The sequence below is a fragment of the Leopardus geoffroyi genome, chromosome C2, assembly GCF_018350155.1.
Source record: "Leopardus geoffroyi isolate Oge1 chromosome C2, O.geoffroyi_Oge1_pat1.0, whole genome shotgun sequence".
Taxonomy (NCBI): domain Eukaryota; kingdom Metazoa; phylum Chordata; class Mammalia; order Carnivora; family Felidae; genus Leopardus; species Leopardus geoffroyi.
The window spans coordinates 121,090,958-121,104,890 of record NC_059333.1 but is presented as its reverse complement, the minus strand read 5'-3'; the positions used below and the strand labels follow the sequence as shown (position 1 = coordinate 121,104,890).

The window sequence follows — 13,933 nt, the reverse complement described above, 5'->3', positions numbered from 1 at the left end:
GAGTTGAGCACAGCCTACGTGGTGATGTGGTTGATTTTTGAAGAGGTTGCATAAAAGCACTCATATACCAAGTCAGTGTTAGACTTCTTAAGTATTTCTTAACTTTTTTTGCATAAGTACCAATAATAGTGTCCAAGTTATTCAAGTCAATAGGAAGTTTTGATTTAACAGGCAATCATTCCCCTCACAAGCAGATTTTTCCAGAGCACCTCCAACATGTGAATCAAAGGACATCTCACTGGGTTCATAAATACCCACGGCACCCAGACAGCTGATCTCCACTTTTGCTGGGCAGCAGGTGGGCAGGTAACCCTCCCTGCTGCTTCGGGAAGATAATGGGCATTAATTCCTGTTAGGACAGGCCCTAGATATTAGCTAAAGAGACTCACACACAGTAACCTAGATGAAGATGATAACAGCAACAGCATCACGGAGGGATCAAAGGTAAATTTTGGCTTTGAACATAACTGTCACATATCTACATATTTACCCACCTTTAAAAAGTCAGCACCAGTTAAGGGTGAATAATAGCTTATTCATATTTAGCAGTGCTTTAAATCGTATTAAAATACTTCCTCTCTGGGTCCAATAACTTCTCACCAGTTGGTAATAAAATGTTTTCCAGATTATTAAAAAATTGGCTGACCTTTCTCTACTTAGTCATATAACAGCTTTTAGAGAGAAGATTAAAAAATAAGTAAATAAGTAGGAGAATAGAGGGGAAAACTATGATAAAAAATGAAGGTTAAGTCTTTATTGGAAGAAAATACCCAGAGATTGGCACAGAAATTACTCAGGATTTAATTTTCCCAGTTTATTCTTCTCTGACAGCGCTTCCAGTGATTTCAGACATTACAACAATGATTAAAAACTCAATTGGCTAAAGTAAAAAATCACGTTAATAAAATGAAACCCAAGTTTAAATTTAAATAAAGAGATGAATAATAGAAAAAATATGCTGAATTGTAATCTGCAAGTATAATTAAGTTGAAATTATTTAAACCAATTTATTTACAAATGTCACAGAAAGAAAAGTGACCAAAACCATCTCAAGAATTACATACTGCTTAAATGTTGAGAAATGTGATTTTTAAATGTTACTTTAAGCTATATAAGTTCATAAATCTTTCATCAATAAGTAAATGACCAGATTTTTATTCTTAAAAATAAAACTGGGTTTGGGGATTACGATCAAAGTGTGTGTGTGTGAGTTCAAATCACCAATCTGCATGGTACGTTTGCCTGAATAATTTAACATTAAAAAATGAATATATGGCAAATAGTATCTGTGTCAGTGATACAAAAGATCAGTTTATTTTTTATTTTTTTAGTGTTTTATTATTTATTTTTGAAAGAGAGAGAGGGAGAGAGAGAAAGGGGGGCGGAGGAGCAGAGAGAGAGGGAGACACAGGATCCAAAACAGGCTCCGGGCTCTGAGCTGTCAGCACAGAGCCCAACATGGGGCTCAAACCCATAAACCATGAGATCGTGACCTGAGCCAAAGTAGGACCCTTAACTGACTGAGCCACCCAGGCGCCCTTCAAAAGATCAGTTTAGAAAAGTTTTTTTTTAACAGTATCACAATGATCACCATCTAGTGTGTGATTAAAGTCTGTAGTGTTTGTAACAATAATAATTCTTTGTTTTCCAACATCCACAAAGTAGACTTGGCCTATTCCCATGCTAAGTTTTCTCCTGTAATTAATATCTAAAAGTGGTTCCCAGAAAAGATAAAATTTCATATAACCACAAACTAATAAGCACTGGAAAACTAAGACCTTCTCTCTTGATTGTTTTAGAGGATTGCATAAAGTTATTTGTGGGGAACCTGAACAAATTTTATGTTAAACAACAACCAAAAAAAAAATCCACAGAGCAGATTAGCTTTCAGACTTGTTCTCTGAGGGGAAGATGTGGTGTGCTTGCATTGGCTTTGTCCCGGTGAAGCTGTCAGGTGCATTTAGCTATGTGAACAAATGGCAACCTGAAACGTGTACATGTACTTGGGGATTCTAACCCTCCCGTATTTAGTCACTGCTGCTTATAACATTTTCCACAGGGTTAAACAATCTCACAGGGATTTGCTTCCTATTTACACTGAAATTTAAAAATCGTATTTCTATAATTTATATAATTAAATACATGACTTTGCAAAAACAATTTTAATCTGGGTCTTTTATGAAGAGATACCTGTGCCCAGCAGGGCCTTCCTCACCCTGCATGCTAAGCTCTTGAGAGATGGGCCCCTCATACCATCTAGGCAATTCACATGTGCATGCTTTCTTCAGATTTTCAGGGAAGCTTACCTGATTCTTTGGGGCTACAATATGCCACACACAAGTGACTCCTGCAGGGTAATCACGGTCAGGCCAGTTGGGGGTTTTAAAAGAGCCAGAAGGTCTTTCAAGGCGTCCTCCACAATACTGATCCCCTAAAGTTATTAAGTATGAAAAAAAAATCCAAGTTTATATCCTGATATAGGTCATGGCAATGCAACTATAAGGAGATTGGGAATTTGGAAAACTGGTGATAGTACAGTAAATAAAGGCAATGACAGAAGCTCTTAAATTTTTTCTTAAGAAATGGTCTCCACATACATCTCCCTGCCCTCCACACACATGCTGAATGATCTCTGTTACTTGACGTATCACATCAGCACAAGAGAACATAGGAGTAGAGTGAGAGCTATTGCTTCTTTTCTTTCTTTCATTTTTTTGGACAAGTAAAGACAAAATCTTTTGGCCAAGAACTCATTCAGAAATCATGCAGGCTCAACAAATTACACAGATTTTAAGAACCCTCAAGGCAGAGGTATTTATTAATAGGATTAAAACCCAGGTGCATGGACAAAATTTGAATTAGTTGGCATATAAAACTCCCACTACCAGAAAACTTTATATGCTATACATCTTTAATATTTTTAAGAATAATTTTTGTTTGTAAAAATATGGGTTTATAAATTTTCAGCAATACAGAAAAGCATCAAAAAAATAAAAATTACCCCAAATCCAACCACCTAAAACTAACCACAATTAATATTTGAGAAACATAAAAAAAAAAAAAAAAATTAAAAAAAAATATTAAAAAAAAAAAAGATGGGGCGCCTGGGTGGCGCAGTCGGTTAAGCGTCCGATTTCAGCCAGGTCACGATCTCGCGCTCTGTGAGTTCGAGCCCCGCATCAGGCTCTGGGCTGATGGCTCAGAGCCTGGAGCCTGTTTCCGATTCTGTGTCTCCCTCTCTCTCTGCCCCTCCCCCGTTCATGCTCTGTCTCTCTCTGTCCCAAAAATAAATAAACGTTGAAAAAAAAAAATTAAAAAAAAAAATATTTGAGAAACATCATTTCAGACATCTTTATGCACATGGACTGATAAGTCAAGAGAAATAATTTTAGAAAGATATTTATCACCAAGTTCTAAATTTAATTTTACTTGAATTTAACTAACAGAGAAAAACTGAATTCAAACTAAGGGAACTAATATACTTTAAATATTTCTTTTTTGGGGCGCCTGGGTGGCGCAGTCGGTTAAGCGTCCGACTTCAGCCAGGTCACGATCTCGCGGTCCGTGAGTTCGAGCCCCGCGTCAGGCTCTGGGCTGATGGCTCAGAGCCTGGAGCCTGTTTCCGATGCTGTGTCTCCCTCTCTCTCTGCCCCTCCCCCGTTCATGCTCTGTCTCTCTCTGTCCCAAAAATAAATAAACGTTGAAGAAAAAAAAAAAAAAAAATTAAAAAAAAAAAAATAAAATAAATAAATATTTCTTTTTTTTTTTTTTTAATTTAAAAAAAAAATTTTTTTTTTCAACGTTTATTTATTTTTGGGACAGAGAGAGACAGAGCATGAACGGGGGAGGGGCAGAGAGAGAGGGAGACACAGCATCGGAAACAGGCTCCAGGCTCTGAGCCATCAGCCCAGAGCCTGAGGCGCGGCTCGAACTCACGGACCGCGAGATCGTGACCTGGCTGAAGTCGGACGCTTAACCGACTGCGCCACCCAGGCGCCCCTTTAAATATTTCTTTGACACAGAAGATAATAATTCTTAAAAGGCATCTCTAAGAAAATGTGTTATAAAAATTGAGGTTGGATAATTTATAAAACTTTTACTCATGGAAAATTTCAAGCATAAACAAAGTGAACAGAATAATATAATGAGCTTCTATGTATCCATCACCCAATTTCAACAATTATCATTCTACTATTCTTTTTATTAATACTAATGTGCAATCCCTACCACCTGATGATGATGATGATTGACAGATTTCAGGGAGATAAATTCATGTACAATGAAATGCATAAATCTTAGCTGTACTAATTTGAAAAATTGATCTGCCCCTGAAAGCCAAACTACTAGGATGATATAGAATCTATTTCCTACCAAACTTCTGTATCCCTCCCCAGTCTGCTGCCTCTCCACACCACTTATCTGAAAAATTCCACCGTAGTTTTACTTTGGACCTTCATATAAAAGGCATAGTGTATTGTGTATTCTTCTGTGTCTGGCTTCCCCTGCTTATAGGGAGAGGCATTCATGTTGCTGTGTGAGTTGGCAGTTTGTTTCTTCACTCCGCTGAGTAATATTCCAGCATATGGAAATACCTCAGTTTGTTTACCTCTTCTCCGCTGATATTCATTTGGGTGTTTCCAGTTTGGGCTATTGTGAATGGACCTTCTGTGAACATTTTTGTAGAAATCTCTTTGTGGACATGCGTTTTCATTTTGCTCGCACAAATACCCAGGAGAGCAATTCCTAGTCCAAGAGTAGATGTAGATGTAGATGTTTAACTTCAGAAGAAACTACTAAAAAATTTCCCCTAGAGGTTGCAGCATTTAAATCTTTTATTTTTTTTATTTTTTATTTTTCCCTGAGAGAGACAGAGTGTGATAGAGGGAGGGGCAGAGAGAGAGGGAGACACAGAATCCGAGGTAGGCTCCAGGCTATGAGCTGTCAGCACAGAGCCTATCGTGGGGCTCAAATGCAAGATCAAGTCGAATGCTTAACTGACTGAGCCACCCAGGTGCCATGAAAATTTCTCTTTTTACTTAGATTTCTATAATTTTAATGTTCCTCAGTATGGCTTTTTTTTTTTTTTTTTTTTTTTTTTTTTTTTTTTTTTTGTCCTGTTTGGGGTTTGTTGATCTTCTTGGCCCTATAAATTAGTGTTCTTCACTAAATCTGGGTAGCTTCAAACCATTATTTCTTCAGAGATTTTTCCTGCACTATTATCACTCTCTTCTGGGACACAAATTACACATTAGACCACTTGATAATTGCCTCAATGGTCTCTGAGGCTTTTTACCTTCAATCTTTTGTTCTCCTGGTTCTTCAGACTAGGTCATTTCTATTCAAATCCACTGACTCTTCTACCATCTCCAATCTGCTCATGAGCCCACCAGGTAAATTTTTAAATTTCAGACTCTATCTTGCAGTTCTAGAATTACTTTTATTCTTTTTTATAGTTTAGCTTCTCTTCTGAAATTTTCAGTCTGTTTACTTATTACACATGCATTTCCCTTTAAGTCCTTAGATTTTATGTCCTTAGACATATTTATAATAGCTACTTTAAAGTGCTTGTCTGTTGGGGCGCCTGGGTGGTGCAGTCGGTTAAGCGTCCGACTTCAGCCAGGTCACGATCTCGCGGTCCAGGAGTTCGAGCCCCGCGTCAGGCTCTGGGCTGATGGCTCAGAGCCTGGAGCCTGTTTCCGATTCTGTGTCTCCCTCTCTCTCTGCCCCTCCCCCGTTCATGCTCTGTCTCTCTCTGTCCCAAAAATAAATAAACGTTGAAAAAAAAAAATTTTTTTAAATAAAAAAATAAAAAAAAAAATAAAGTGCTTGTCTGCCAACTGTAACATCTGAGTTATCTTAGGATTGGTTTTTACTGACTGCTTTTTACTGGACTCTAGACACACTTCTCTGGTTTTATCAGATGACTAGATACTGGATATTATGAGATATTAGATATTAGAGATTCTAGATTCTGTTGTGTTTCTATGAAAAATGACTTTTGTTCTAGCAGGACTTTCACTTGCCTAGACTCAAGCTCAAAGTCAGTCTCCCTGGCAGCAGGCAAACAGCTGTAATCTCTGTTCACTTTCATGTTTCAGCTGATGCTTTTGTGCCAGGCCAACTGGATTCTCCTCTGCACATGTAGAGTTTGGGTGCAAGCCAAAGATTTAGGTAGATTTTATATGTATACTTTGTGCCTCAATTCCTCTGTAGCTTCCAGCCATGATTTCCTTCCAAACATTCTGACTGCTCTGTCAGCCCCAGATTCTGTCCTCTGACCTCTCAGACCAGTAATGCTGCATGATAGCTCAAAGCAAGAACAGATTAGGGAATGACTTCAAGCTAAAGGCTCCAAATTTAACAAATCTTGCCCACTGCAGTTATCTTTCTTTATACATATACAAATATTTACTTATTTTTCACATAGAGAGAGAGAGAGAGAGAGCGAGCGTGAGCAGGGGAGAGGCAGAGAGAGAGGGGGAAAGAGGATCTGAAGTGGGCTCTGTGCCAACAGCAGAGGGCCTGATGTGGGCTTAAACTCATGAACCATGAATTTATGACCTGAGCCAATGTCAGACCCTTAACTGACTAAGCCACTCAGGCGCCCCACTACAATGATCTTTTAAGGGTAGAGGTTTCTACCCTTGGGTGCTCATATGTACTGACATGAAAATTCCCCCACACATAGTTCTCAGTGAAAAAAAAAAAAAAAAGCTGTGAAACACTATGAATGTATGGCCCCACTTACATTTTTAAGAAGCTATTGCAGAAGTACATATGTATAAGTGCATATACAAAGGTATGGGACCACCACCATGGCTCTAAGAGGGGACTATAGAGGAGTGAAGGGGTACGTATCTGTATCTGTATGTGTATATACGTATGTAAGCTTCACATTTTTACTCCATAAGTTTCTGTATTTGAATTTTAGTAAGAATCACATGGGCTTTAAGAAAAAGAGACTTTTTTGAATGGTTTCCTAGTGGTTTAGTGGCATTTACCAGCTATTTTTGAGAAGAACTGGTCTTAAATTTTAGATTAAAGGAGTGAACACATTTAAGGTGCCCAGAACACAGCCTAACACACAGTAAGCATCCAGTAACTGTGAGCCATCATTATTGCTGTTATTAGCATTATGTGGAAACGATACCTCTTTCATTTGGTTCGGCAGCAGAGAACATGGCCATGAAGCCATTCCCAGCTGTGTTGGCATCAGAAATCATCTGCACCATCATCTTGTTACCACTGGACACAAGGGCTCCAGGCCGGAACGTGCCACAGAAGCGCCCAATACGCTGGCCATTGGCGTGACCGTTGTACACATCCACAAAGTCATAGCGACACAGGTTGTCACTCTCAAGATCTATGAATCGGAAATTAAGAACTACTACTTTTCCCTCGGGAACCTGTAAAGAAAAAGACCAATTGGAAAACCATGTCATGAAAACAATACCTGAGGCCTTCACGTCTAGCCAATTACTAAAGTGAGCAGATGAAAGTATAATACTCAAGATGATGCTTTTCTTCCCTCAAATGTGAACTCAGCAAAGGTTTTCTACCATAACGAATTCCTAATAAAATATAAGTATTTACTCTCTTTTGGAAAATCCCACAATTCATTAGGGTACACAATCTTATGCCTAGGGAGTTTATCTCAACAAAGTTGCAAAATATTGGGCCAGTCTTATTAATTGGTAAGTCATTGCTTACAAAGAATATCAGTCCTGATTGGACCTTAGCACACATTTGCATATTGTAAAACACCATGGCACCCAGAGGTATTGCTTGGCAAAGAAACTTATAAATTATCATTTTTCACAAATAATACAACAGGATAATCTCTATATGTAGAATCTCTCTATGAAGATCCAACTGAAGGGATTATTTGGCAATCATATATTTAATTTATACATAATTCAGTTTGGGTCCTGAAAAATCTAGGTCAACTATTTACACTGACTACACTGAGTAATTAACGAATCATCTCTTCTCAAGTCACTGAGTTTTTGTTTTCCACATGAAAACTTTATACACTAGGCAACCTCGAAACACAATGTACTAATAAAAAATATGAGTTTTCACTTTCTCATAAGACTTTCTTCACCATAATTTCTTCCATATAATTTTTATGATGCTTCCCTTCTTGTTTCCTGAACAGACAGAAAAAAATGGCTACAAAAGCATTTGGCAGGATTTTTTTTAAAAGTTTATTTATTTGGGGCGCCTGGGTGGCTCAGTCGGTTAGGCGGCCGACTTCAGCTCAGGTCATGATCTCACGGTCCGTGAGTTCGAGCCCCACGTCGGGCTCTGTGCTGACAGCTCAGAGCCTGGAGCCTGTTTCAGATTCTGTGTCTCCCTCTCTCTGACCCTCCCCCATTCATGCTCTGTCTCTCTCTGTCTCAAAAATAAATAAACGTTAAAAAAAAAATTTTTTTTAACGTTTATTTATTTATTTTGAGTGAGAGAGAGCAGGCACTTGTGCACAAACGATCAGAGGAGGGACAGAGAGGGAAGGAGAGAGAGAGAATCCAAAGCAGGCTCCGCACTGTCAGTGCAGAGGTCAACACGGGGCACAATCTCACAAACTGTGAGATCATGATCTGAGCTGAAATCAAGAGTCAAATGCTTAACTGAGCCATCCAGACACCCTACATTTGGCAGGATCCTAACAAAATCCCCGTTTCTTTTCTAGTTCACACCATCTTTTAACTTATTCATTCAAGTATTTGATCATAAAGTCTCAATCAGATTTGTTTTACCTTTTCAACTAGATGAGATCCCCCACTGAATGGCCTAAGAATTTCATTCTGTAAAGTCTTACAGATGACAAAAGTCAGTGATTTAAGAGACAAAACAAACCCACAACCACCAACAGCGGTTGGTTTCTATTCATTTTAAATAATTATCTCATACTCAAGGGTCAATAGATGCTTTAAGATAAATACGGCTTTCCATGTTGGTGAGTTCAATGTCATAAATTCATTTTTCTGTGATAAGATGAAGTGTTTCAGCGCTATTTGCCTTTTGTATCAAACACATACACACCCCATGGTTAAAAACTGGAGTGCAGTCGTCTCAAGAGAATATTTTGGCTTTGTCATGGCTGTATTCTAATTGCTAGGAGCTTATCTTAAAAGGGTGAGTATTAGAAGCTCCAAAGCCACAGGCTATGAAGCTGATAACAGAAAATGCAATTTAATTTTGACACATTCTGAGATATCTCTTGTAGTATTCTCTGGGCTTTTGTTGATGTTATTGTTGTATTGATCTTTTTTTGCAGACAATCTCTAGCCTATCATCAGAAAATTAGAAAAATATGATGCCACATCTGTAACCTTAAATATAAGCAATCTATCAATCACTGAAAATTTTTTGGTCAAGAAAACCATTTCTGAAGTAAATTAATTGAATGTGGATTGTCCTTGAATGAAGAGTGACTGTATGTGTAAATGTGTAGATAAACTGTGTGGATGGTAATTCAAAGCTATGAGTCTCTTCCACCCACAGAGTATAGATATAAAAGAAGGGAAGAGGTGGAAGGATTGACCCTTGGAGCACTCTGATGTCATCAGGACTTCCAGATAAGGTCAAACCGAGATAGAGACTGAGTTAGGAACCAGTCAGAAGGGTGTGGTACCCAGAAGCCAAGGGAAAAGAGTGTGTTCAAGGAGAAAGAACTAGCCAGCCGAGTCAGGTGCGGCTGCTGAGTCAAAGAGGATGACGACTGAGAAATGGTCACTGGGTTTAGCAACTAGAGGTCACTGTAACTCTGACAAAGCTATTTTGGTGGAGCACCAGGGATAAAGCCTGATAAGAGAAGATCAAGAGAAAATGGGTGAGAAGAATTGATGAAAATAAATAGGGACAAGCCTTTCAAGGAACTTTGCTGGAAAGATGATCAGAGTAATATGTGGGTACCTGGAAGGGGGTGTGGGGTCAAGGCAGGAGAGTTACAATGGCCTATGTTAAGTCTCATCTGCATGCCAGTGGGAATAACTCCACAGAGAGGGCAAAACTGAGCACAGTAGGAGAGAGGGACAGTTGCTGGGGAATTGTCCTTGGGTAGGCAAGGGAGGATTTGCTCTAAGGCACAGATGGGGGCGGTGGCCCTAGATGCACCTTTCTGCCTAGTAAGAAGAAGGGAGGCAGGTGCAGGTGGGGTTATAGGTGAGGCTGTGGGAGCAGATGAAATTTTTCTTCCGTGAAATAGAAAACAAGGTCATCAGCAGCAAACGTGGCTGTGAGAGGAGCTACTGGGAGTCGAGAACAGGGGAGAAGGTGTTTAAGTGGATCAAGGAAGGGCAGCAGGAGTGTCAGGAGTGCTGAGGGCCCATTTGAGGTAAATAAACTAGAAGTGAGGCCTGTGCTTCGGATTGTGTGTGTGTCTCTCTCGCTGCCCCTGCTCACACTCTCTCTCTCTCAAAAATAAACAAACATTGGGGAGCCTGGGTGGCTCAGTCGGTTGAGCAACTGACGTCAGTTCAGGTCGTGATCTCACGGTTTGTGAGTTCGGACCCCACGTCGGGCTCTGTGCTGACAGCTCAGAGCTGGGAGCCTGCTTCAGATTCTGTGTCTCCCTCTCTCTCTGCCCCTCCCCCACTCTTGCTCTGTCTCTCTCTGTCTCAGAAATAAACATTTAAAAAAATATTTTTAAATAAACAATTAAAAATTTTTTTAAAATAAACAAAAACCTAAAAAAAAAAAAAAAAGTGAGTCCTCTCTTTATTGTTGTGTTTTTCCCCAGCTAAACACAGCTCCCTGGGTAGAGGTGCAGGGCAGGTGGAGAGCTGGATTTAAGCAGCAGGGTTGGGAGGCTGGAAGAGTGGGGTGCGGTGTGCCAAGCAAGGACTGTGGAGGAAGAGAGGGTCCATAGAGTTGAGAACGTAGGCGGAGGAGTGACCATAATGATGGCCCATGGAATCTAAGCTGGGTAAGGACAGAAATCATAAATCAATGAGATGAGGACAGTTACAACATAGATTGTGGTGGAGACGAGGATAATGGAAGTGGGTGCCAGAGGAACAATGGAGGGTAAGTGCATTGGAGGACAGAAGCTGTAAGACCCAACAGGATCCTCCATGTAGATACTGAAATTACTATAAATTACAACCAGGAAAAGTGTTGAAGACAGGGACAGTGAGCCAGGGACTAAAATTTATAAGAAATGAGGAAGATTGTCCCAGGGTCTTTCTGCAACAAGATGAGCAAACAGGGGGCAAAAGAGGGCAGAGTCTTGTTTCACTGGTAAGTTCTCAGTTCTTTGACACTGAGAAAGTTCTGTTGATTCCTTTCTGTGGTCAAGCTGGATACTCATTTCCAGCGGGATAAGTCAGCATATGGTCAGCAGTAGAAACAAGGTTACATCACTGAAATTTTGAACACATCTTGATCCCAATAACAAACCCTGGCAAAAACTCTTTTAAAGGGAGGATGCAGAGAGCTGTATCAGTTGAGGTCTACCATAACCAGAAACAAATGCCATCTTGCATTGAAGGCCAAAGAGCAATCTATTGTGAGGGAGACGCATACTGCGGCACTCTCACCACAACAGCTGGTCTTCATTTTTATGAGAGTAATCCAAGATTATCTGATGCCCTGTGATGTGAACTTTGCTAAGAGTTCCTAGATGGTCATTCCAAAGGACTTTGTAAAGCATATTCTCCAAAGATGACCCCACCACTATAGTCTGTACTCCTGATTTTTGTTAAGAATATATAGAGAGAGAGATACATACGTAGAGTAATACAACAAACACCTGGGTACCAGCCATCCAGAATTAACATTTTGCCAGCTTTTTTGAGAGAGAGAGAGAGAGAGAGAGAGAGAGAGAGAGAACATGTGCAAATGGGTGAGGGGTGGAGGAAGGAGAGGAAGAGAATCTTAAGCAGGCTCCACACCCAGTGCAGAGCCCGATGTGGGGCTCAATCTCATGACCCCGAGATCATGACCTGAGCAGAAATTAAGAATTGGACGCTTAACCAGTTGAGCCACCCAGGCACCTCCTGTCAACACATTTTTAAAGTCTCCTTAAAATTTTTGAGATAAATGGGGTGCCTGGGTGGCTCAGTTAAATGTCTGACTACAGCTCAAGTCATGATCTCATGGTTCATGAGTTTGAGCCCCATATCAGGCTCCGGGCCGTGGAGCCTGCTTCGGATTCCGTGTCTCCCTCTCTTTCTCCCTCAGAAAATGAATAAAACACTAAAAATTTTTAAAAAAAATTTGTTTTCAGATAAAATGAGGTTTGTCATCCCCATCCCAGGCCTTATCTCCCCCTCCTTTTTCAGAAGCAACCACTGTCACAAATTTAGTGGGTTTCTTTCTGTGCCATTCGAATTACTATCAGGGGTGCCTGGGTGGCTCAGTCGGTTGAGCGGCTGACTTTGGCTCAGGTCATGATCTCACGGGTTCATCAGTGAAGCGACTGCTTCAGATCCTGCGTCCTCCTCTCTCTCTCCCCTTCCCCTGTTCATGTTTGCGCTCTCTCTCTCTCTCTCAAAAATAAGTATTTTTAAAACATACCTCAAAGTACTTTTATGTAGGGGCACCTGGGTCGTTCAATTGGTTAAGTGCCTGACTCTTGATTTTGGTTCATTCAGGTCATGATCTCATGGTTCAAGAGACAGAGCCTGTGTTGGGCTCTGTGCTAACAGCAGGGAACCTGCTTGGGATTCTCTCTCTCTCCCTCCCTGTCCTGCCCCTCCCCCACTTTTGCTCACTCTCAAAATAAATCAATAAACTTTAAAAAATAAACCAAAATACTTTTATTTAAATGTATATGTATCCATGCAAAATACACAGTTGTTTTGTGTCTGTTTTAAAAATTAATGAAAATGGGATAATGCTGTACATATCATTCTCCAGCCTGGGCATCCTTGAGTTTTCTGGGTGAGGAAGAAGACAAAGGGGAGAAATAAAAACAAAAACACAGACACCCTTCACAAATTATTCCTTCAGCCTAGAATACTTTCCCACATCTGCCCTTCTCTCGCTCATGCTGAGGGTCTCATTTCGAGGTCTCCTCTTCTTGGAGGTACGCACTCCCAGACTCCCAGCTCTTCCTCCCAAGATGGGCTCTGCCCAGTTAGCAGCCTGCCCTTCAGGTGCCTGAGCATGGGGTGGCTCAACCCACCTACTCCTTCACTGTCTGTTTTCCCTGGAAGATGGAGCTCAAGGAGGCAAGACTCCCTCCTGCCTTGGTCACTGCTGCATCCCAGCCTCTAGACAGTGCAGCGCGTGGCCCGAGCGGAGGGGCCTCGTGAAGATTTGCTAAATGAATAAATCCATCAGGTGCTAAATGGAACACCAGCTTCTTTGCACAAACCTGGACAAGGCACCTGGTTGGCGGCTCCGCCTCTTATGTCCTAATATCTCCTACCCCCACCAGCAGCAGCAGAGTTCCAGAAGGCTGCTTTCCTTTCTAGGTCATTCTTTACAAAAAAAAAAAAAGAAGATGCATATCTCTTGGGAAACCTTATATTTCAAATCTCCTGTAATGCTAACACTTAATGCAGAAACTCCATTAAGATGCTTTTTTGGTGGTGATGGAGAAAAGCTGCTGTTTTGTGAGATTATATTGACCAGGGGATTCATTATCTGCCTGGAGAAAAACAATTGTATATTCATGTTTTTCCCTGTCAACAGCTGAGTCCTGTGTGGGCCACAGCCTTGTGCTGCGACAATGACCTCAGCTCACCCTGCAGCCCCTGGGATGTCCTTACTGTCACAGGCAAATGTGCCAAGTCTCCTGATGCTCATGCCAGAGCTGCTTCCAGAGAATGAACAGGGGAACTATATTTTAAGCTGATGGTCTGCATTTTCAGGATACTATGAGCAAAACGCAAATATGAGGGCAGCTTCTTTTGTAAGGAGTAGATTTCTGGAGAAATGGTAACTCTTTTGTATCTGTAGCTTTTCTTCTAACACTTTATTT

The 13,933-nt window shown here is 40.6% G+C and overlaps 1 protein-coding gene across 1 annotated transcript in view; it reads right to left on the bottom strand.

The window, feature by feature from the left end:
- Window positions 1-13,933, bottom strand: part of PCOLCE2 (procollagen C-endopeptidase enhancer 2) — a 62,901-nt gene that overhangs the window by 16,826 nt on the left and 32,142 nt on the right. Inside the window, exons 3-4 of the mRNA XM_045503401.1 lie at window positions 7,151-7,406; window positions 2,307-2,431 (exon numbers count right to left, since the gene is read on the bottom strand). Coding sequence (XP_045359357.1) covers window positions 2,307-2,431; window positions 7,151-7,406 — 381 coding nt within the window. The remainder of the gene's footprint in view (window positions 1-2,306; window positions 2,432-7,150; window positions 7,407-13,933) is intronic.